At 34.3% G+C, this 23,500-nt stretch overlaps 1 protein-coding gene across 1 annotated transcript in view; it reads right to left on the bottom strand.

Moving 5' to 3' along the window:
* Positions 1-23,500, bottom strand: part of CWC27 (CWC27 spliceosome associated cyclophilin) — a 262,287-nt gene that overhangs the window by 42,604 nt on the left and 196,183 nt on the right. The window contains exon 12 of the mRNA XM_045393777.3: positions 1,602-1,711. Within this exon, the coding sequence (XP_045249712.1) occupies positions 1,602-1,711 (110 nt within the window). The remainder of the gene's footprint in view (positions 1-1,601; positions 1,712-23,500) is intronic.

The raw sequence follows: 23,500 nt of genomic DNA, 5'->3' as shown, positions 1-23,500 counted from the left end.
CAAGAGTCTCCCAGCTGGGCCCTGTGCCTCTGGTCCTGTCCTGTATCCAGTCTAATCTCCATACTGCAGCCCAGTTAGAGAGATCTTCCCAAAATGAAAGTGAGATCATATCACTTCCTTCTGTCAATGGTTCCCCATGGCCTTTAGGATAAATTCTAAACTACTTAACATGGTTTGAAAATACCTTGTATGAACTTACGTTTGCTTACCTCTTCAGCCTCATCTTTCTCCTTCTCTTATAGTTTATGTTACAGTCATATTTAATATCTTTTAGTTCTTTGCAAAGAGGTCGAAGACTTTTCATGTATGCACTGTTCCTTTTGTCTAGCCATACCCTGCCTCCACCTGGCGGTCTCCTATACAACCTTCTAAGTTCAGCTGACAGATCATTTCCTTAGGAAGGCCTTCCCAGATTCTTAAGCCATGTTAGGCCCCTCTGTTATTCAACTACATGGCTTCCTGTACCTACCGTTTCATAATGATCACCCCCTTTCACTGGTGTTACTTGTTTAACTAGCTGTTTTTCCTGATAGATCAGAGAGAGCAGGGATGTGTTCACGTGTTTACTGCCAAATACAGTGATTAGTACATGGTAGGTTCTTAATCATTATTTGCTACAAGAGATTGGGTGGAGGGGAAGGAATGAATGAGTCATCCTTAGCATCTCTGGTAGTATAGTCATTATGGTTGCTATTTAGAAGACTTTGTGATTTCATGAAAACAAGTGAAAATGTACTTTTTCTTAATGAAATTAAGAAATTATCCAGACATGTTGTTTGGGCTTTTTAATTTACTTTAATTTACTTTTATTTTGCCTGTTTCATTTATACAACTAAAATGGCGTGTCCATATATATATAAGGCAGTTTGTTTATATCCATATATATAAATATGGATATTTATGGATAAAATATGGATTTTGGCATGGCAGCACCAAAAATAAATGATTTCAGTCTGTCCTCTAACTTTTCAACATGAAGGGCTGCTTCAGAGATTTGTTTTATCAAGTGTCAAGTACTGCATGGCACATAGTGCTGACTCCCAAATTGTTGAGCTAGCTTCCTATCTCTTTTCATTCTTGATTTCTGACAACTTCTTAATATTACTACCTAAAGATTCAGGAATTACTTGTAACAAACACACTTTTATTACAATAGAAGTCAGCTAGTAGACCAAATAACTTATTTCCAGACAGTGTACAATTTCAAGCTAGGCTGACGAGTCAGCATGTGAGATGTCGGGCTGGAAGCAACTGTCTCATCATTTATAATCACCACTTCTTCATTTCACAATATTCACTACGCAGAGGTTCCATCTGGGTTTCTGAAGATATGTGGCTTTATGAGGTTCCTGTGCCTACTATGGGAGTACCAAGTTGAAACACGGAAGTTCCAGGCTTTTTCACCACCAATGTCTGGAAAGAACTCCAGAGTTTGAATCTTTATGTGAATGGCCAATGTCCACCCTACATAAATATATTCTTTTTCATTTTTAAGACGTAGCGCTTCTCCTGATATATAATCAAATTAGGCTTCATTTAGAAACACTTAAAAACAATAAAAAGACAATAAGTTCTGTATGGATTTGGGTTTTTGAAGTTACCTGATCTTCCCGGGAAGTTCCCTTCTTTGACTGTTGCTTCCTCAAAGCTTCATACTTTTGCTTTTCTCTTCTGTATTCGGCAACAGCACCATCTGGAGTGGCCTCTTCCTCTAAAGAATAGTAGAATATTTTTAGAATAAGCAGTAAAATAGCTCTGTGGATTCATAGCAATGTTTATGCTCCTGTTGCTGAAGAGGAGGTTGGCACTTGGGCTTGGTTTTTTGCCATTTAATTTCAAAAGAAAACCTGTAAGCTCCACCAGTTCTGTAACTACTTCCTAAATTAGAACATGACTGATGTTAATTTATGAGCTGATTTTATACATATATTTACTATACACTGCACTATTGTAATTGTTCTTCTCACATGTCCTTATTTAAGTTGATTATAAAATCGTCTATCTCGCTTTTAAAATAATTAAGGTTTTCCTAAAATTCAGTAGTATCATTTTACATTGTTTCCTTGCCTTAGAAGATACAACCTTTCAAATATTGGTTGATATTCCAATTACCTGCAACTTTTGTTCCCCAGTTATAACAATAACAATTTTCAATGTAATGGCATCATAGAAAATAAATACATCTAACAAATAACAGTTAGCAAAAGCAGACAAAAATAATCTTTACTGAATTAGAAATTAGAAAACAAATCTATGGTTTTGATCCTGCAATAATTCTATGTGAAGATTAATTAACATCCGGGTTCATAAAACACAGTGTTCCCTCAAAAACAAACAAGCCAATAAACCCAACTAGTAACATTTTATAATACCTTACATGAATAAATATCAATGAAAATTTGTGACTAAAACACACACACACACACACACACTCTCTCTCTCTCTCTCTCTCTCTCTCTCTCTCTCTTCTCTTTAGCTGGAAGACAAATGATAAGCCAGATGTAATCAACAATGCTAGTAATCTTTCTACCAAAGCTTTAGTCTGTTGGTTGTCTCTTTGTTACCTAGTTTGAGGATCATCATGAATATGCAACATATTAACTATCAGTCATTTTGTTCAAGAGATTTTCTGGTCAAAAAAAAAATTTGAACTAAGAAACAAGTTGTCTTTTTGTGGTTACCTAATATGATTTTGGTAGAACTTGGAAGGACAGTCTGGTTTCAAAACTGACAGCTGCAAACATTAAAAACTGAGCACATTAAGGAAAAATGAACCATTAAACATAGAAATACTATCTGAGGCACACATGCCTAGTAAACACTAGTGAAGAGAGTATTGCCATCACAATTGGTATACATGAAGTAATTCTTATAGTAGGTTTAAAAGTTACTTTCGGCAGGGCACGGTGGCTCACGCCTGTAATCCCAGCACTTTGGGAGGCCGAGGCGGGCGGATCACGAGGTCACGAAATCGTGACCATCCTGGATAGCACGGTGAAACCCCGTCTCTACCAAAACAAGCAAACAAACAAACAAACACATTAGCCGGGCTTGGTGGCAGGCGCCTGTAGTCCCAGCTACTCGGGAGGCTGAGGCAGGAGAATGGCGTGAACCCGGGAGGCGGAGCTTGCAGTGAGTCGAGATGGCACCACTGCACTCCAGCCTGGGCGACAGAGTGAGACTCCATCTCAAAAATAAAAAGAAAATTACTATCATATTATTCTACTGAATTGCATCTTTGAATACCTATCTTCTTATCCTACAGTAGTTAGATTTGCATTGTCCTGGGATAAAGAGCAAGCACTTTAAGATGACTTAGAATCCCTACATGAGGCAGTTAATGCCTTCCTTTCCAGTTAAGTCTCTCACAACTCCTTTCTGCATCCACCTTGGTGTGCTTTCATTTGGATGATAACTAGTATTCTTAAACCCTGCTCTCTTGACCAACCATCCACCTTTGCACATGCTTTTCTTCCTTCAGGGATACTGTAAACACTTCATCTCTCCATTCTTGTTAATTCTCCTTGCTTAATTCTGGCTCCTCCTTTAGGTCTCAGCTTGGTTGGCACTTCATGGAGCCTTTTCTGATTCCATTATTGAAGTCTGGTTTAGATGTCTCTCCTTTGAGCTTTCAAAGGACCCTTTAGCACTTATCACACTTTATGGCGATTTCCTGTTTATTCTTCTTTAAACTCACTAGACATTAAACTCCTTGAGGACAAATCATATTTCCCCAGCACTTAGGACAGTGCTTGGCAAGGGACTCAATAAATAGTCAAATAAATGAAGTAATAATGTAATTGGAGAAGGGGAAAATAAGAAGGTGTAGGCCAATTTGCCCTCTTCCCCTCGCAAGCCTCAGTCACAGTTCGCATTTGTCATGCACCTGGAATCTCCTGTTCCACTGCATTTAGGGAGTCAGTAATTATTTTCTGCCATTTCCTAGGGCAGAAGTTTGTAAAATTCTAAGGAAAATTGTCATGGGTATCTGTAGAACTGTTTAATGTTTTTATGGTTAAAAAAATGCAAAAGAGAAAGGACAAGTTCTTTGCTTACATTTTCAGCTAAAAAAGATTGAAAACCTTTATTTGTGGTAAGAATTTTGCAATAAATGGAAAGGATATAGGTGAATTCTGCTATCTCATGTCATAGGTAAGTTAACCTTACAACCTTCAAAACAGATTCAGCATTGCTTATTTTAATGTGTTTCACACACATCTTCTTGAACACGGTCCCTTTTAGCAAGGACCAACCATTTGATTTCACTTATTAGGAATGTGCAGGAAGTAGGAAAATGTTTAAAAAGTGCTATAAAGAAGCCTTAAAAATCAATTTTAAAAAGTCAAGGATAGGTATATTTAAGTACATAATAAAGCATGGAAATTCTGTAGCTATGTTGTTTATAATACTAAATGGCTTTTTAATAACTTAGAAATAGTAGTCACCTCATTTAGGAAACTAAATGCATGTAATGATAGAATTTTTAAAAACAGCTGTACTGAGGTAGGCGTTCCATATAGTAAAATTCACTAATTTTGTATATAAAATATGATGACTTTGGTATTGTATAGAGCATATAACTTCCACGGCAATCAAGATCTAGAAAAGTTCCACATACCCTACAAAGTGTCCAAATGTCACTTAGTCGGTTTTCTTCTGGCAACAAGGCATCAGCGATCTGCTTTCTGGCACCACATTTTTGCCATTACTAGAAACTCATACAAATGGGATCATACAGTATGTAATTTCTAATGTCTGGCTTATTTTGGTGAGCAACTATTGTTGAGATTCATCCACATTCCTTTGCATAACTGAATAGTATTTCATAACATGGATGTACTCTAATTTGTTTATTTTCAGTTGCTTACCATTTTTGGCTACTATAAATAATGCCTCTTTAAACATTTACACACACAAGTTTGTTTGTGGACATATATTTTCATTTCTCAGGGGTAAATACCTAAGAGTGTGATTGCTGAGTCAAGTGCTAAGCGTATGTTTAATTTTATATGATACTGCCATACTGTCGTACAAATGGCTGCACCATTTTGGCTGCATCATTCCTATCGCAATGTAGGAGAGTTTGAGTTGTTCCACATCTCCAAATATATCTGGCATTGTCATTTAACTGAGTACTTTACAGAGTGTGAAATAGTATCTTGTGGTTTCTAGTGTTATTTTTCTGATAAGCGATATTACATTTTGTATGTGCTTGTTGGCCATTTATGTATCTTCTTTTGTGAACTGTTTATTCAAATCTTCTATTAATTTTTTTGTCTTATTAATGAGTTGTAAGAGTTTTCTTATATATTCTGGACACAAGTCTTTTGTCAAATATATATTCTGTAACTTACTTATCTCAGTCTGATTTCTCTTTTCATTTTCTTAAGGGTATCTTTCAGAGAGCAAAAGTTAAAATTAGATAAACAGCATTTTATCAATATTTAAATTTCATACATCACACTTCTTGTGTCTTATCTAAAAAATCCTTATTTGCTTCATGGTCTCAAAAGTTTTTTCTAATGCTTTCTCTTAGTAGTATAAAATTTTAGTTTTTCTGTTAAGGTATATAATTTATTTCAAGTTGATTTTTATGTATGGTGTAAGGTAAGGGTTGAGATTTTTTTTTTTTCTATACAGACATCAATTGTTCCAACATTATATGTTACAAAGGCTTTCTTACCTCCAGTGAATGACCTTGGCACCTTTGTTGAAAATCAATGGACCATATATGCATATCTATTTCTATACACTCTCTTCTGTTCCATTAATCTATGTCTCTCCTTGTGCCAGTAGTATACTGTCTTGATTACTGCAGGTTTATAGTAAGTCTTGAATCAGTTAGTGTAAGCCCTCTAACTTTGTCTTCTTTTTCACAACTTTTTGGTGATTTTTGTTCCTTTGCCTTTCCACATAAATTTTAAAATCAGCTTGATAACTTCTTCAAATAAGTCAGCTAGGATTTTGACAGTAGCTGCATTGAATGTATACATTAATTTGGGGAGAACTGCAATATTAACAATAGTGAATCTATCAAAGTTTTACTGACTTAACCTGCCATGTTGAGGTCTGTAATACATCCTTTTGGTTCCAACCATCATGTACAGTCATGGTGCTGGTGTGAGATATGAGTGAGGAGTAGCTATTTACTATCATCTTTGTGACTATCTCAGGATTAATATTTCAGAAATAGGAACGTTTTGAAACAAGTATAGGAATTGTAAAAATGACTGGCTGATATGCTAGAAGAAATAACATGAAATAGCAAATATAAATAAGCAATTTTCATAGAATGGGGAGCAAACAGCAGTACCTCTCTTCCACCAAAATATCTTGGGAATTTAACAAAAAAGAAGATACATGCAACGTAATTAATTCTCACATCAAGACTCACTGAACAAACCAATGAACAACTTCCAATCCAGAAAGGTTAGTTGGTCAAAAAGTATTTTTAAAACAAAAAAATTTTTATTATGGAAAAATTTCAACACAAATATAGAGAGAATAGTATAATGAAACCTCTTTAGTCATCACCTATTATCAATAGCATCAACTTACGGACAATCTTATTTAACTCACAAGATATTCTTAAGACATTAAAACTAGCACTCAGACAGTAACCTAAAGCACATGCATTTCCTCTGGTAGGTAAAAAAGAAAGAATGTGTGCTCTTAGTTTCCATTACAGGAAGTACCAGTGGGCATGGCATCTTTAGAGCACAGACTTTGAAGTGAGACTGATCTGAATCCTGGTTCCACAATTTACTGTATGTGTGAGATAGGGATATGCTATGTCATCTTTTTGTGCCTCAGTTTCTTCAGCTATAAACTGGGGATGACAATATCTACCTCACTTGCTGTTATGAGGATTAAATAAAATACTGTCTAACATGTGGCAAACACCTAACAAACTATTATTACTATCTCATTCAGATTAAATTATGAAAGTACCAAAATACACACTCACACCGACTGTACAATTATGTGCTAGCTCTGTATGTTTTTCTTTGTTATAACTGATAAGCTTTCAAAGGATATCACAGACTCTTGCACAAGTCAAGCTTGTTTTTCTTTCTCTTTCCCTCTCCATACAAATACATTTCTTTCATACTATGGAATTTTTTACATTGACGGAGGGAAAAGGGAAACTATTTTTTTTTGCTAGATTATGAAGCTATACACATTCTAAAAGTGGTTATAAGGATTTTCCAGTTGAGAAGCTCTTAGACAAGTTAGCATTTTTATTTTACTTCCTCCTGCATTTCTCACATTTTAACCTATATTGAAAAGCTAATTAAGACAACTTTAATGTATCACTTTATTTCCTTAGTATTTATGAAACCACACTCTTTTTATATTTTCTAGCCATGATAATGAAAACACAGGCATGTAGTTCAAATCCTCCTGAATACATCTGCCCTGATAATATCTTAATATTGTAGCATTAGTCATTCTTCTTAATGTATAGTCATAACCAGCTTCATAAATGTTTTGTGTAAGGCAATTAGCAGTAGTGATGGCAATGCTGCATCTAAAGAATGAATAAAATTCACCCATAAATTATAGGATCTGTTTGATAATATCTGTTTGGTGATAGGAACTACATTTAAAATGACAGAGAAAAGACAACATTCTCTAACTGAAGTAAAAAATCGATTGCAAAATCAGTTTTGCTTTGAAAAATGCTAAGGAAATAGCTGGAAAAAATTTTACGGCTTTTCATTATTATTTAAATGATCCCAGATCAAATAAGTAAGGTAACTCTTGTTTCACAAGGCTTCAAACATGTTTTAATACTATTCCATCTACCCCATGTTTACTATATTCCATTCTTAATGAAGCTCCAGTTAAACAATTTTCAGCAGATGGACTGAGAATGAAACCAAACTCTAGAATGCTGTCTATGCCTCAGTTTCTAACTCAACTGCCATCTGACGAAGTCTTGGACTGTAATCTTATCCTTACTGCAGCTTTTGGTTTCCAAAGGGGGAAAGTGTATAAAAACTTGACTTTTTATCCTCTGATTATGGGTGAGACCATTTTGACTTCAACATAGCCAACTGGATTTTGTAATAGAAGTTAACAACTCAAACACTTGGTGCTTCAGGGCAGAATGGGTAAATCACAGGGTGTTCCCTATCATTATACAGCTGTAAAGGCTCTGATACTCCTTTAAATAAAGAATGCTCTAAAGAGAGCGACAGCTTCTAAAGTTCTTCAGGAGTTATGTTTTTTATTTATTTATTTTTTGAGATGGAGTTTTGCTTTTGTTGCCCAGGCTGGAGTGCAATGGTGCGATCTTGGCTCACTGTAACCTCCACCTCCCGGGTTCTAGCGATTCAGAAGTTGTTTTTTATCTGCAACTATCTTTGGGTTTTACTACTTGGATGTATTTTGGAGCTTTTAATTTGATTGTGGTTGTTAATCATTTAATACCAATTTGATTTTTTTTTTAAAGATATACTCAACAGAGCTAAGAAAAAATTCCACTGACTACCAATTATAGGTGAACTAATAAGAGTTGAGAAACAACTGAATTACATAAATTTGATATTAGGTCAGGGCAGATAGTTGGGCAACAAATATTATTTTAAGGGCTGTCTATTAATCTACCTAATTCAGTGGTACACAATCTTACTGAAACATGTAGTATTTTAGCTTGGGCTAATTTTACCTTGTGACAATTTTCTCACAAACATCTATAAAATAAAAGCAGACGTTCTCTAAACTGTGGATGAAGGGCAACTTAATGCTACTTTGTGTCTGTACGCCTGTGTGTAGAATTAGTTGATCTGACATAACTTCAAATTAAAATTCCATGTACTACTAAATGCTCTTTACTAAATTATTTTCTTTCAATGAAATAAAAGGGACAGACCATATCTCATGGAAATGACATTTCATTCTAAAGTTTTAAGATTTTCTAAAGTTAAATTCCACAAAATTAATATTAACTTAAAATCTCAACTAATAGAATACTTAAAATCTTTATTTCTTACAAAAGCAATTTCCCTGTCTAAATAAATACTCAAAACTGCCTCACAGTAAATGGGATTCCCTCTCAGACATACCATTTTGCTAACGAATTCCATCGATTCCATCCATAAGATAAAATGCCAAGATTTGGCTGAAGGTGTTCACATAAATTCCAGGTGGAAAAGACTGATTTGGTAATTTTTTCTGCTCATCTACCAATGCCAATTAAGAACTTAAAAAAGTAAATCACCTTTGCATCACAAATTATGATAATAAAATTGAGCACAGAAAGACTGATCCAATCCAGCCTACTGTTTGAGGTCAGAAAAGCTGGCCACTAATAGTTTTATAATGTAGATGTATTACAGTCACTTATCAAAATGGAAAACATGTCAGGTAAATATAGAAACCCAGTCGAATTCATAGATTTGTCATTTTTTTTTTTCCAGAAAGTCATAAATCTAAGTAATCAAGTTCAGAAAAGACAAGGCAGTCATACCACCTCCTGCTATACCCACTGGCTGCTCCACTTTTTGGTCTTTTGAGATTTTTACTCACTTGACTTAAGGATATCTTTCCCCTCCTTATGTTTTCATTTCTAGCCCAAACAAATAGGCAGACAGCTTGAGAACGCTGTGAGGTCTGCTGATGTTTCATTATATTTATCACAGATGGTACCATGATTAAGCCTGTTAAAATTCCACCTGGACTGCATGGAAACTGTAACTCAAACACTACAGGGTACACACAGCCAAATGCAATGACATTTGCCACAAAAACCCAACTATTTGAAAAATCGGTCAATTCTTCTATTTCCTAACTTGGTGTATCATATTAGTATAAAGTACTTCTATTTATAGTATGATCAACTATGAATGGTCACAGTACATTCATGTTTCATAATTTAATCATCAGTATACTCTGAGTAGTTTCCTTAGCTCTGTATTTCAGCTCACTAATTCTCTGTTCAGTTGTATCTAATCAATATTTAAGCCATAAACTGGGTCACTGAATTTAATAACTACATTTTCTATTTCTAAATATTCTATATGGCTCTTTTACAAATCACATACTCTTTTTATTGTCTTAATTTTTTATTATGATTTTTTTCTTTAAAAAATCTCTTTATTGGCCAGGCATGGTGGCTCATGCCTGTAATCTTAGCACTTTGGGAGGCCAAGGGGGGCGGATTGCCTGAGCTCAGGAGTTCGAAACCAGCCTGGGCAACATGGCAAAACCTCGTCTCTTCTAAAAATACAAAAAAAAAAAAAAAAAAAAAAAAAAAAAAATAGCCAGGTGTGGTGGTGGTGGGTGCCTGTAATCCCAACTACTCAGGCGGCTGAGGCAGGAGAATCGCTTGAACTTGGGAGGCAGAGGTTGCAGTAAGCCAAGTCTGTGCCACCGCACTCCAGCCTGGGCAACAGAGAGAGACTCTGTTTCACAAAACAAAAACAAAAACAACAACAACAACAGAAACTCTTCATTTAAAACAAAGTTATTACGTTCTATCACAGATTGTTCTTGGGGATCCTTCTGTTATGTCTTCTGACCCTCTCCCTAGGGTGGTCATTTATTTATGTGTTTTCTAATCTTTTATTGTGAGTTTATTTTCAGCTAGGACTGCATCTCTATCACATTCCATAGGAATCCTAGGCACCAAGATTGTGTAAGTGTTCCTATAGAGAGGTTTTGCATTGGTTTCTACCAGACAATCAAGGGGTTCCATTGGTCCACAGCCATTTTTTCTCATTATTTTCTTGACTTAGGAATTCTATACCATATAAATAGCATACATTCAGACTTTATATTTATGCCTGGTAGAGGTTTAGAGTTTTGGCTTTTTCGTAAGAGTCTTTCTTTTTTTCTCCAACACACAATTCTGAAAAATGGCAAGCTTCTTTGTGGTATTCCTGACCAGGTAGACAGATTTCTAGTTCCTACCTCTCGAACCCAAGGCCATATCTTCCATCCAAAGGTGAGATTAAAATCCTAGCTTCTAGATATTAGAGCCTCCACTTGGGTCCAAAATCCACTTGGGCCACTGTAGTATTGGCTTACTCAATGCCTGGTTATGCCTTCTTTTTGTTTCTGGTAGTTATGATTTTCCTTTTCTTTCTTACCTTCTTTTCTCTTTTCCTCAAGCCTAGCTAAGTATTTAAATTGGGCTGGATCATATTTTATCCAGCATTTCTATAGATTTGTAGGAGAAGAAAGTTTTGTGTTAGCTCAGTCCGTGTTGCCAGAACAGGAAGTAGCACATCCATTTCTCATGTGCTTGAATCCTCCTGAATAAACAAAAATTCAGTAAGTGACTAGATGATTTTAGTGATATAAAACTGGCTAATAAAATATACAAGACATTTAAAATAATTCTGTTTTTCTAATACAGAGTGTTCTACTTTTACTTTTCTTATAAATCTCAATGTACACTGGATGATTCATAAACGATAATGATGCATTATAATGACTATCAATCATTACCTGAAATTTCTATGAAATATATGCTAAACAGATAGTAATGAAGGATGGAATTAAAAAAGAATATCTACTAAGAACTTACTATATGTTAAGCACTATGCTAGGGTGTTTTGATTATCTATGAGGAAAGTATCAATAAACCTATTTTAAAAATGAGGAAACAGGATATGACGACAATTAGAATATAGTAAAGCTGGGATATGAGCTGAGGTCTGTATGATATAAAGGTTCACACTGTGTCCTACTGTCTTCAATTAAAACCTCAATTCATAATTACACAGTGTCTTCTGTGTGCCTCTTATGCTAAGACATGCTTTGAAATAAATGTAAAACATGTATGATACAGGCTTTTCATTTCAGAAATTAAAGGGTAAAGTGAATTTAACATATGTGAAAAATATCACTTATAATGTAAGTATCAAAATGTGGATTCACAGATATAATACAAGCATCTTGGAGACTTAAAGATTACCTATGCAATGATGTTAAAATAAAACTTTCAAAAATGTATTAGCTATGTATGAGATAAAAATAGGAGATATATATATAATATAATATATATATTCATAAATATATGAAAGGGCTTGGGAAGGAAATGTACAACAGCACTATAACCATCAGTTTACTAGAGCACAAGAGCTAGCAAGTAGCTTGAGGATCTTCTAATCTAACTTCTTAGTTCCTAGGTCCTTACCTAAGGACCAGGTAAGTGACATTACTTAGCTAGTGTCCCATGTGAGTTATCAGCAGAGCCTTGGCTAAAACATGTATTTCAACTCTTAGTTTAGGTGACAAACTGTAGTAAGACTGCAAATTAAGTACTGCACATTTGTTCCTGCATGTTACAAAGAATGTCCCTAATCTTTTCCCTAGGAGCCAGTCAGAAACTTAATCTTCAATCCACTTGAATCTCTTCATTGGCTACCTACCCAATGAACCAAAGTTATCTATCAACAACTTTCATTGTATAGATTAAAAGAGCTTAGACCCTCTGTTGTCTCAGGACCAGAGTCAAGGAGTTATCAGCTCTAAGTAGCTGCAAATTCATTCATTAAAAAAAAAAAAAAAGTGTACTGAGCTGGGTGTAGTGGTGTAGGCGTGTAGTCACAGCTACTCAGGAGGCTGAGGTGGGAGGATCACTTGGGCCTAGGAGTTCAAAGCCAGCCTGAACAACACAGCGAGACAAACTCTCAAAAAAAAAAAAAAAAAAAAAAAAAAAAGAAAAAAGAAAAAAAAAAAAGGTGTACTGAGTGGCTATTCTATGCCAGCAACTGTTAATAAGGCTGCTTATAAATTATTTTAAATGTCTCTGGATTTACTATTTCAAGAAAATTTTTGCTAACTAAATAAAGGTGATATGGTAATAACAGTAAACATCATTTGATTAACAAAATAGACTTTGATGGATATAAAAAATGTTAATGCTACTAATGTCTAGTTGTACCTCATATTTTATGGAAAATACAAAGTATTAATTTTTTAATATACCAGATCTTAAATTAATTCAAGGAAAAGTATCAGACTTGAAAATAGCTAACATGATGGCTAACATTTAACATTTCAATTACTTACTATATGCCAGACACTGGTAACTGAGTTACTTGTTTAATCCTCCAACTAACTATTCTGTGAGGAAAATATGTTACGAACCTCATTTTGCCAATGAGAAAACAAAAGCAGGAAGAGGTTAAATAATTTATCACATGAATCATAAACCTGGGGATATAAACCCATGTAGTCTGGCTCTAAAGTACAAGCTCTTAACCAGTTTGGTTGTTTCTTCTTCATGTTTGAGAAAAAAAAAATCCCTAGGTAAACAATTCCAATCTGACACAAAAATGCATCAGGTAACCAACTGGGTATATCCCGACAAAATAAAATCCTACAAATAAAGGCCCTAAACTCTCCCAGACCATAATATATGATTTAATGGATAATGAGGGAAAAAAAGCAGATCAAACAGTGGGTTTACTCAATTAAGTTCTATCTAGGAAGAATCCCTTATGGCTTTTTCTCAATTCTCCTTAATTAATCATATTTTCCCCTCATTTGAACCTTCGAAACACTTTGTGGCTCTCAAGCACACTGTATCATAACTGCCTCTTTGTCTGTATTACCCTCCAGGCTGTAAACTCACATGGCAAGAACTGTGGCCTAGCATATACCTTGCATATAGTATGTACTAAATAAATAGTAGTTGAATGGACAAATAAACAGATAGATCATTTTTAGGTCCTGAATTACAACAGTGTCTACAGTCACCTTATTGCTTTTACTGAATGGAAAAGTTCCTTGAGGGACTTTTAGGGCCTTAAGGCCCCTAGCATACAAATACTTTTTCAATAGATGGTTGCCTAATTAAGTTGAGGTATAAGGGATTAGATAATTCCTGACACTTGTTAAATAAAGGTGAGAGGAGTTCGTGAAGTTAGCTTTAAGGCAGTTACCCCGATTAGGGCCACTGGGCACTAAGCTTTCTGGGTAAGAGTTGCAGCCATTCATTGTGGTTTTACCATCTCCCCTGAGGAGCTACTGGCGATAAACTACATATTTCCCCTCTCCCAGTCAGCATGCCTTTTCTTTTGTTTTATTAAGAAAATCCATCATGGAAACTATAATGGGAATATTCTGTGACAACAAAATGAGAGCCTATCGGCAATATATTCTATGCTATCATTTTTCATTATTACAACCCATAACATTTATGTAGTGACCAGAGACTAAAGCCTTACTAACTTTGTTTTAAAGATACTTGAAAGTTGTTAAGGTGATATATTCAAATAGTGAATAAGAAGAAAACTCGTCCAATGGAACTGCCAAAATAAAAACCTATTCATAATAAAAAATAATTTAATGGGGGGTGCCTCTATACACATGTGCATTTTACAGAAACTAGGCAGAACGATGCTAAAGTTTATTTTTTTCTATACTATGGACTACAATAAAAAAACTATTTATTTATTCTGTTTCACCAGTTTTCATTTTTAGCATATTTTTATGTTACAAATTGAGCAATACTGGCTCCATCTGGTGGTCGATAAGCCTCTTAAAGGTTCCTGAAAATTAGTTAAAAGTGGTTAAATAATTTAGGGGTTACCTGAAATATACTTGAACATTAAAGTATGCCTCAACACTGAACACATGGAAGTGTTAATTTTTTCTTCTACAGTTTATCCTAGCTTCATTGCTTCATGTTATGAGGGGCTTAAAATAATTCTCAAAATAAAATAACAGAATATTTTCCTCTGTGTTTTTTCATTAGAGAATCTGAGAAATGTGCAGGTTACGAATTGTCTCAGGGAATAAATAATACAGTTAAAATTTATGCAGTTTTTCAGATTGGATTCCATTTTAAAATATAAGCTTGAAAATACTCACTGATTTTCAACCATATTTTCCATTAGAGACTTCCAGAAGGGTAGCTTGTAAATATATAAGAGTTCATATCTAGGAGTTGTATATATTTACATGCTACTGGATGCTTAATCTTGATTTTTAAATTCTGCATGAAAGGAGTATGTCCAGAATACAACATAAAATTTGAGTACTGTGAAGTTCTTAGGTATCAGCAACCTGCTCATTTTACAGATGAGAAAACTGAGGTTTGGAGAAGTTCAATGATTGCACTAAACTGGGAGTATGAGAAAACAGACTTTACAAGAAGCCAATGTCTCCTCTCTACACGTACTACCGTATGCACTTCCTCTTTGTAGCACATTCTCACTGCACATATGCTTCATAACAAACTAGTAATCACATTGAGTTATGTACATTTATAGCACAGTGTGACCATTTATAAAATGGAATATATCCTTAATATAGTTTTAATTCTCTAAATTAGGAATTTAAAAAATTTTTACTTTTGCTATTTTCCCTTAAGATGTCGGAAATTAAAAAAAAAAACAAACCTGTTTTAAAGCCCTACTCCTATCAAAATACAAAATTTTATCTTGTCTTTTCAGGAGTAAAGGGCTTTGCTGAGTTTATAATTCAAATAGCAGTTATGTTGGTAATAAATTATAGTCATGATAGCATATAATTTAGGATATCACAAAATATTATACTAAAAATCAATTAAATAAATTTAAGTAATCTTACCTAATATGTTAAGGGATAGAGAGAACTTAGATCAGTAAAGACAGGTTCTGAACACAAAACATTAAAACTGGTCTTAATTGTCTTATTTTTACTAATAATTTTTCTTATACTGCTCCTTGAGGAGCAGGGTTAACCCATGGGCAATGTGCCCAGAGTCTCCCTAATAACGTTTTTTATTAAACAGTGGTTCTACTACATAAACTTATCACAGAGTCTGTCGGATAGACTACTTGATAAGTAGCTTTTTACAGATGTTTCTGTATTCTTAGTAATGATCACAAGACACAATTGCAATATATAAATGATTATTGAGAATTGTTGAGGGGCATATGTGCTTTTATTTTGGGGGCCCCAGCTTTCTAACTATCAGCTGTAGTTTGTTGTTCCTGTTCAAATGTGCTCATCTCCCTCACGCAAACCTCTGGACTAGCACAAAGGTTGATTGATGTTGCCCCCAGGTACCTCAACAGAACACACTTTGTGCTTCTCCAGATGGTGTGATCCACAATTCTTGTAGCTCGGTGGCCATTTTGACATTTCCATGTTGCCCTGCCATTCTGGATGTGGAAACTACAAATTATGTACCCCGTGTTGCAGCAATAAGAAAAAAAAAATTCTTCAAGATAAAAAGATTTTATGAAGCCAAACAGAAAGGAGACTAAAGAATTGCTACCTAAAATTTCCCAAGGCAAATTAAACATTGCAGAATATCTGTGTTTCTAACAGTACTTAAAGGAGGGTTCCGCTCTTTTGTTACATACTTATAAGGTAATTTTCTCCGAGTAGTTACAAGAATTTACAAATCTGTTCAAAACAGTCCTTAAAATACTTGCATGTGTGGTATGGCAGAGTATTCTTTAGATTTCCTATGTGATTGAGGAAACTGAAGCAATAAAGTAGCTTCTAAAATATAAGTATGACCACCTCTGCCAGCACCATCACCATTTTTTAGGACCTAGCATGTCTGAGACACAATGCTAAGAATACTGTGCATGCTTTATTACTTAATTCTGTATCAATAGAAGGGGTATTATTATCCCTATTTCATGCATGAGGAAACAGAGGTTTAGAGAGGTTATCTCTTGCCCCAGGTTATATGGCTAATAAATAATAAAGCAAGGATTTGAATCCAAGGCTGTCAGACTTCATAGCTCATCCTTTTTCTACTCTATTTAGTGCAAAGTTATGGTGGTAGGTGGTGCTATTATGCATGGGAGTGAGGGAAACAATGACAGTTTTCCAGGATAGGAGCTTATATACTGGACAAAGGATAAGACATACACTATTACTGTGTAGTGGTACAAATAATAGGAGAGGTTCTGATATTTAGGAAATTCATGCAGAGGAGGGAGAGGGAAAGCTGGGTAGAGGAAGTGGCCACATAAGTGGGCATTAAAGGAGAAATAAGATTTGGCAATAGCAGGTAAAAGAGATATAATAACCAAGACATAACAACCAAAGGAAATATAGAGCAGGATGCACAGGAGGCAGAGAAAAATGATTCTTTGAAAATGAAGTATGTATAAATAAGATGGGGAATAAAGAAAATAAGACAAAACTCTGATCATGAAAGTCTCTGAACGCCAGATTAAGAAATTTGAACTTTATTTTGGTAAGCAATGAGCAGCCACAATTTATATCTTGTTGGTCCTATACTGCAAAAAATAATTCATAGGTGTTTGTGAGCCTCTTATAAAATTTTTTATTTCTAATATTCCTATACCTAATTATTATTTGTGAGCCTTTTATAAAATTAAATGTGTTGAACCACCCTAGATTGTTATGTTGTTTGGGCTGATGTCTAAGAATTTTTTTAGGGTTTTTTTTTTTTTGTCATAGTACTAGCTTTAGTTAGTTGATAAAATGGGGGTAAAATTTCAAGTTTTCTGATGCCCACACACCTCTTGATCAATGAACAAAGCATTCCTTAGTAGTTTAGCGACTGAAAGTGCAAAGGTGAGAGAGGGAGAGAGTGGGACTGACTCCCCAAAATCTTGGGATTTTTTTTCCTAATAATTTTAATAAGGAACTTTGGAAAATAGCCTGGTAAAATTATTTTTCTATATCTATGAGAATATTCTAATTGAAATATGAAAATATGTACAACTATTTGAAAGCACCATGTCCAGTTGTTTCTGACTCTGTTTCACTGTTGATGTTTTTTTTTATTTTTATTTTTTACCTGCCTAGACCAACCATGTTCTCTAAAATAGGTATACAAATTCTAGTTCAGATTTCACCCCTAGTTCAGATTTCACTCCCTTCCTCAATTCTCATCTTTAATGACATCTCTGACAAATTAAGTTTTAAAATGGAGTGAAGGTAGGGGAAAAGCTCATCCAACTATGCTTCATTTGAAGTCTACTTGTGTCTAAATGGGCATTCTGGAACCTGAGATCAGATGGTGAGTTGAATGGGGGTCACCCTGCTCAATTTTAGTGGTAATGCTGTGAATTGTAGGCTAGCAATCAGTCTGCTGATTCTGGCATACAGTTAACAGGTCATATTGCTTGTGGCTTGTTTTATTTTTTGAGGAAACAACACTTTGCAGTTTTACAGTGGAAAAAATATTGGATAAAATCTCAAATATACCATTTAAGTTAGGGCGAGTACTAAATATCTTTAATACTTTGGTTTCTTCATTTGCAAAGTAGAAAGTATAATATTTGTTTAATCTACTTCTCTGGACTGTTACAGAACTAAATGTAATGAAGCATGTGACAGGACTTTGTAAAGTGTTGATGTTATATAAATGAGGTATTATTATTATCTGGCAGTGAATACAAGGCACTGTATTTTATGTCTGTAAGGAATTTTATAGTTATGACTGCCTTCAGCTGATTAAGTATCATTTGAAGAAGCAGGGAATAGATATCTTATTTTTCATTTTATTAACATAGATTGCTTGAATAAGAAATATTTCTGTATATTAAATCCTATTTCCAAAGTACCAATAAAACTCATAATTGGGAGAAACATAGAAAATTGTTTTGCGAATTATCAAAACTTAGTTTCTATTTTCTGTAAATTTGGATGTTCAAATGTAGCACTGCTTATTATGGGGCTTACCTGTAATTCTGAATTCGATTAAAGAATAAACAGTTATTTGTTGGCATAATGATGGAAAATGTTTTGCTACTCCTATCTTCTACCTATAACTAACATGCATATATATATGTACGTGTATATATATGTATATACATATGCATATATATATATATAGTGCTTTCTATATGCCAGGCAGCCTGCTAAGTGCTTTAGGAATAATAATTCACTTAAATATAATAGGGGGCTGTGCATGGTGGCTCATTCCTGTAATCCCTGAATTTGGGGAGGCTGAGGTGGGAGGCTCCTTTGAGCCAGGAGTTCCAAGTCCAGCCTGGGCAACATAGCGAGATCCCATCTCTTTAAAAAAATTTAGCCTGGCATAGTGGCACATACCTGTAGTCCTAGCTACTTGGGAGGCTGAGTTGGGAGGATTGCCTGAGCCCAGGAGTACAAGGCTGCAGTGAGCCATGATTGCACTACTACACTCTAGCTTAGGTGACAGAGCAAGACCCTGTCTAAAAAAACAAAGGAACAATAAACTAGGGAAGTAGTTGTCACTGGAAAGACCAGGACATCACACTTGGAGACCTATGCTTTTGGTAAAAGCTAAAAACTGTAGAAAGTGATGTGATCACTAGATGTCTGTGAACTCTGACTGAGAAGGGCACCAACGTTAGACACAGGAATGTGAACTCCTTGAGGGCAGAGACTTTTCTGTCTTATTTACTATTTTATATTCAGAGCCTAGAACAGTGCCTACACTATCTCACATTTGATAAATATTATTTAAATGAAAGATTAACTTTTGTTTCAAAAAAAAGGAAAGGAATTTTTTGGTGGAAAATGTATTCCTTGAGAAAGTAACTGAAAGAGAGAGTGGGAAGATGGCAAGGACAAGCAGAGCTGGCTGAGCAACTGGCTTTCCTTGTCCCAAGCCTTGGAAAACTGTGATCATCAAGTGCCATGTTAGGCTTAATGTCTGTGAGCATTTCTAATGAGGTCTAGAAGGCCAAAGGAATGATCAAGAAACAACAGAAATATAATGCTCATCAAGGCAACTTGTTAAATAAAAGTAAAGTCCCTGAACTCTGTATTACAAAAACACATTTGCTGGGGGAAAGAAAAAAAAAAATACTTAAAAAGTGCCTTTGTTTTGAAATGGCATTAATTAATCCTTTATTGTAGAAGGATTATTTGGGTTTGTCTGATTAAGTTCCATAAAGTGAATTAGTCACTAAAGCAATCTTACACTTTCTTCTTGGTGAAATGAAAAATTTCTCACCCTCTTATTTTGGATTAGAATATAATTACAGACACGTTCTCACTGATTAAATTTTTTCTTTGGCTTAGTCACTAAAAAAAGCCAACGTACTGAGTGAACTGGGTTCAGTATTCTGAGTTAGTAGCTTCACATTCTATTCCAAGCTCTGTCACTCACTCGGGTGAAGGCTTGAGTCTGTCTCAAATGCTTTGTCTCTACTTTCTGAGATAGAAAAGACACTGTTAATTACTATGGCCTTCAAGGTATGTAGTGAATTAGTGTAATATACTGTTAAATTAGCCAGAATAATAACAGTGTGAATAACAGAAAAATAAGCAAGCCAACACTGAGAAATATTTCTGAGAAACTTAGTTTACTGGATTCTTTCTTAATACTCTGTCAAGCATCTTCACAAGATACATACCACAGACTAGTAAAATCTTCAGCAGTAATATAGTAAATGTTGCAACTCCCTTCTATTCAACCACAACCAAAAGGGTGAGAATAAGCATAACTATTCTTCCATAAATGCCTCACATGGCAACTTGGCAAAGCATGGAATAAAGTACAAGGGACTTCTCCATGGGTTTTGTAGAATGAGAAGTACAAATAACTTATTTTTGATGTTGTTTTTCTATAGCAGACTCAAGTCAGTCTCCTGAAGTCTCAAATAATAATGTAGCTAAGATGTTCAGAAATAAACTAGAAGAGTGGAAGAAAATAAAATTAATACTGTTAATTATTGGTGGAGATTATTTGAAAGGAGCACAAACCGTAAGCTTGCTTCTAAAGGGAAAGTGTAGTAACAGAGTGTCTAGTATCCACTGCCAAATAGTATTAACAAAACCATAGGCTTAAATAGTACAAAAATTTTTATTTAATATTCTTTCTCAGGCATTCCAAGAGTATATAGATGTTGTCAATAAACCTTAAATTTCTATAGTGAGGGACAGTATAAAAATGATGGAATGAAAGATTCCATACCCCTCTCCAGGTTTTAGACACACAATTTGCAAGATAAGAAAAGGCCCCATGCTTTCTCTTAAATCTGTGCTTTTTTTCATGTTGTATACTATCTAGAATACTTTCATTCACCTAACTTACTTGTCTGAACCAGTAGCCTCAAAAAATAAAGGGTTTCTAGTGCACAAAATGGCCCATTGAGAATTGAAAAGAAAATGTCAGAATGCTATTTATATTTCACTGTATCTTTTAAACTACAGTTGGCCCTCTGTATCCACGGACTCTGTATACATAGATTCAACCAACTGCAGATCAAAATTATTTGGAAAAAAGTGTTTCTGTATTAAACATGTGCAGACTTTTTTCTTGTAATTATTTCCTAAATAATACAGTATAACAACTATTTACATATCATTTACATTACATTAGGTATTATAAAGTAATCTAGAGTTGATTTAAAGTATATGGAAGGATGCACTTGGGTTATATGCAAATACTCTGCCATTTTATATCAGGGACTGAAGCATCTTAGGATTTTGTGTCTGCAGGAGGTCCTGGAACCAATCCTCCATGGATACTGAGGGACAACTGTATTCTTTTTTCTGGTATATGTTATATATAGTACACAACACATTCATTCAGTAGTACCTACATATGAATCATAAATACATTTTGGAAACACATATTTGGAAGTCCATCAACTGAAAAATTAACAAGATGTGATATAGACATAAAATGGAATATTACTTCGGCATAAAAAGGAACCAAGTATTTGATACATTCTACAACATGGATGGACCTTGGAAACATTGTGCTAAGTGAAAAGATGTCAGTTGCAAAAGATTACCTATTATATGATCCATTTATATGGAATGTCCAGAACAGAGAAATCTATATAGAGAGAAAGTAGATTAGTGGTTACACAGGTCTGGGGAAGTGGGGGCTGAGGCTGTAACAGGTGATAGCTAAAGGGTATGGGTTTCTTTTTGAGATCATGAATATGTTCTCAAATAAAATTGTGCAGATATCTATGAATAAACTAAAACCCACTGAACTGTATACGTTCATTAGGTGAATTGCATGGCAAATGAACTTTGAAAACTATTTTCAAAACATTTATCTGATAAAGGACTTGTATCTAGAATATATAAGGAACTCTTTCAAGGAAATAAGAAGATAACAAACAATCCAATTAAAAATAATCTGATTAAAATAACAAAAGACAATCTGATTTAAGCACACGAAAAGATGTTCATCATAATTCATCATCAGGGAAATGCATATTAAAACCACAGTGAAATACCATTACGCATTCCCTAGAATGGCTGAAATTAAACACTGATAATACCATTAATTGACAAGGATTTGATGCAACTAGAACTTTTCTACATTGCTAGAGAGAATGCAAAATGATACAGTCACTTTGGAAGACAGCTGGAAGTTTCTTATAGACTACCATATGACCCAGAAATCACACTCTAAGGTATTTATCAAAAATAAATTAGTGCTATAACAGATTTATTCATCATACTTAAAAAAACACAAATAACATAAGTATTCATCAATTGATAGATGGATAAACATATTATGGTATATACATACAGTGGAATACAACTCATCAACAAAAAAGGAAAAAAACCTGATACAATAGATGAATTTCAAAAGCATTATGCTAGGTAAAAGAAGCCAGACACATATTGTATGACACCAATCACACGAAAGTGTGAAAACAGCGAAACTATAGTGTGAGAAAGCAGATTAATGGTTGCCAGGGCTGGGTCTATGACTAGAGGGAATTAACTGCAAAGAGATTCATGGGAACTTTTGAGCGATAATAGAAATGTCCTATGTCCTGATTGTGCTGGTGGTTATATAACTGTACACTTTTGTCAAATCTCACTGAATTGCATACTTAAAATTGGTAAACTTTATTGTATGTAAAGTATACCTCAATAAAGCTGATTTTAAAAGATACCACGCCTTGTCTTAATTCTCCATAATGTAAAATAGCAAAATAATTTAAATGGTTAGAATGGTATTGGTTTTAATCTCTTATTCCTCTGAAATCCATATTTGGTAACTTTTTAATTTTACATAGTTATTTTGGTTTTTATTTTCCTTGCCTTCCTTATAGAGTATTTTACATATAACAAGCATCAAATGTTTCCTGAATTAAGAACTTAATGAATTAATACTTCATGATAAAATTCTAGTATAATAAAATTTATGTAAGTTTAGATTTTCAATGAGGCAGAAAAGGATTGGAAAAAAAACACATATGTATATATTAGACAGATACCATACATTACTATTAGTTACAATTTGTATCATAGTTTAGTATCATTGTGATTTGTTCTGGACTAGCAATATGCAACGCAAATATAATGTAAGCCATAAGTAGAATTTTACATTTCTAGTAGTTACATTAAAAACCTAAAAGAAAACAAATGAAATTATGTTTAAAATTTAATTCAATATATGAAGATATTATTTCACTATGTAGTCAATATAAAGTTATTACTGAACTAGTTTATATTTTTTGGTATTGTCTTCAAGATCTGATATTCATTTATAGCACACCTGGTCACATTTCAATTCAGCTAAGAATTACCTGGGGAGCTTCAAAAAGTATTGATGCCTGGGTCTCAGCCCCGAGACTTTGGAATTTTTAGGTGA

The sequence above is a fragment of the Macaca fascicularis genome, chromosome 6 (genome assembly GCF_037993035.2).
Source record: "Macaca fascicularis isolate 582-1 chromosome 6, T2T-MFA8v1.1".
NCBI classification, from domain to species: Eukaryota; Metazoa; Chordata; class Mammalia; order Primates; family Cercopithecidae; genus Macaca; species Macaca fascicularis.
The sequence above is the reverse complement of the archived record's forward strand: the minus strand, read 5'-3'. Positions and strand labels throughout refer to the sequence as shown.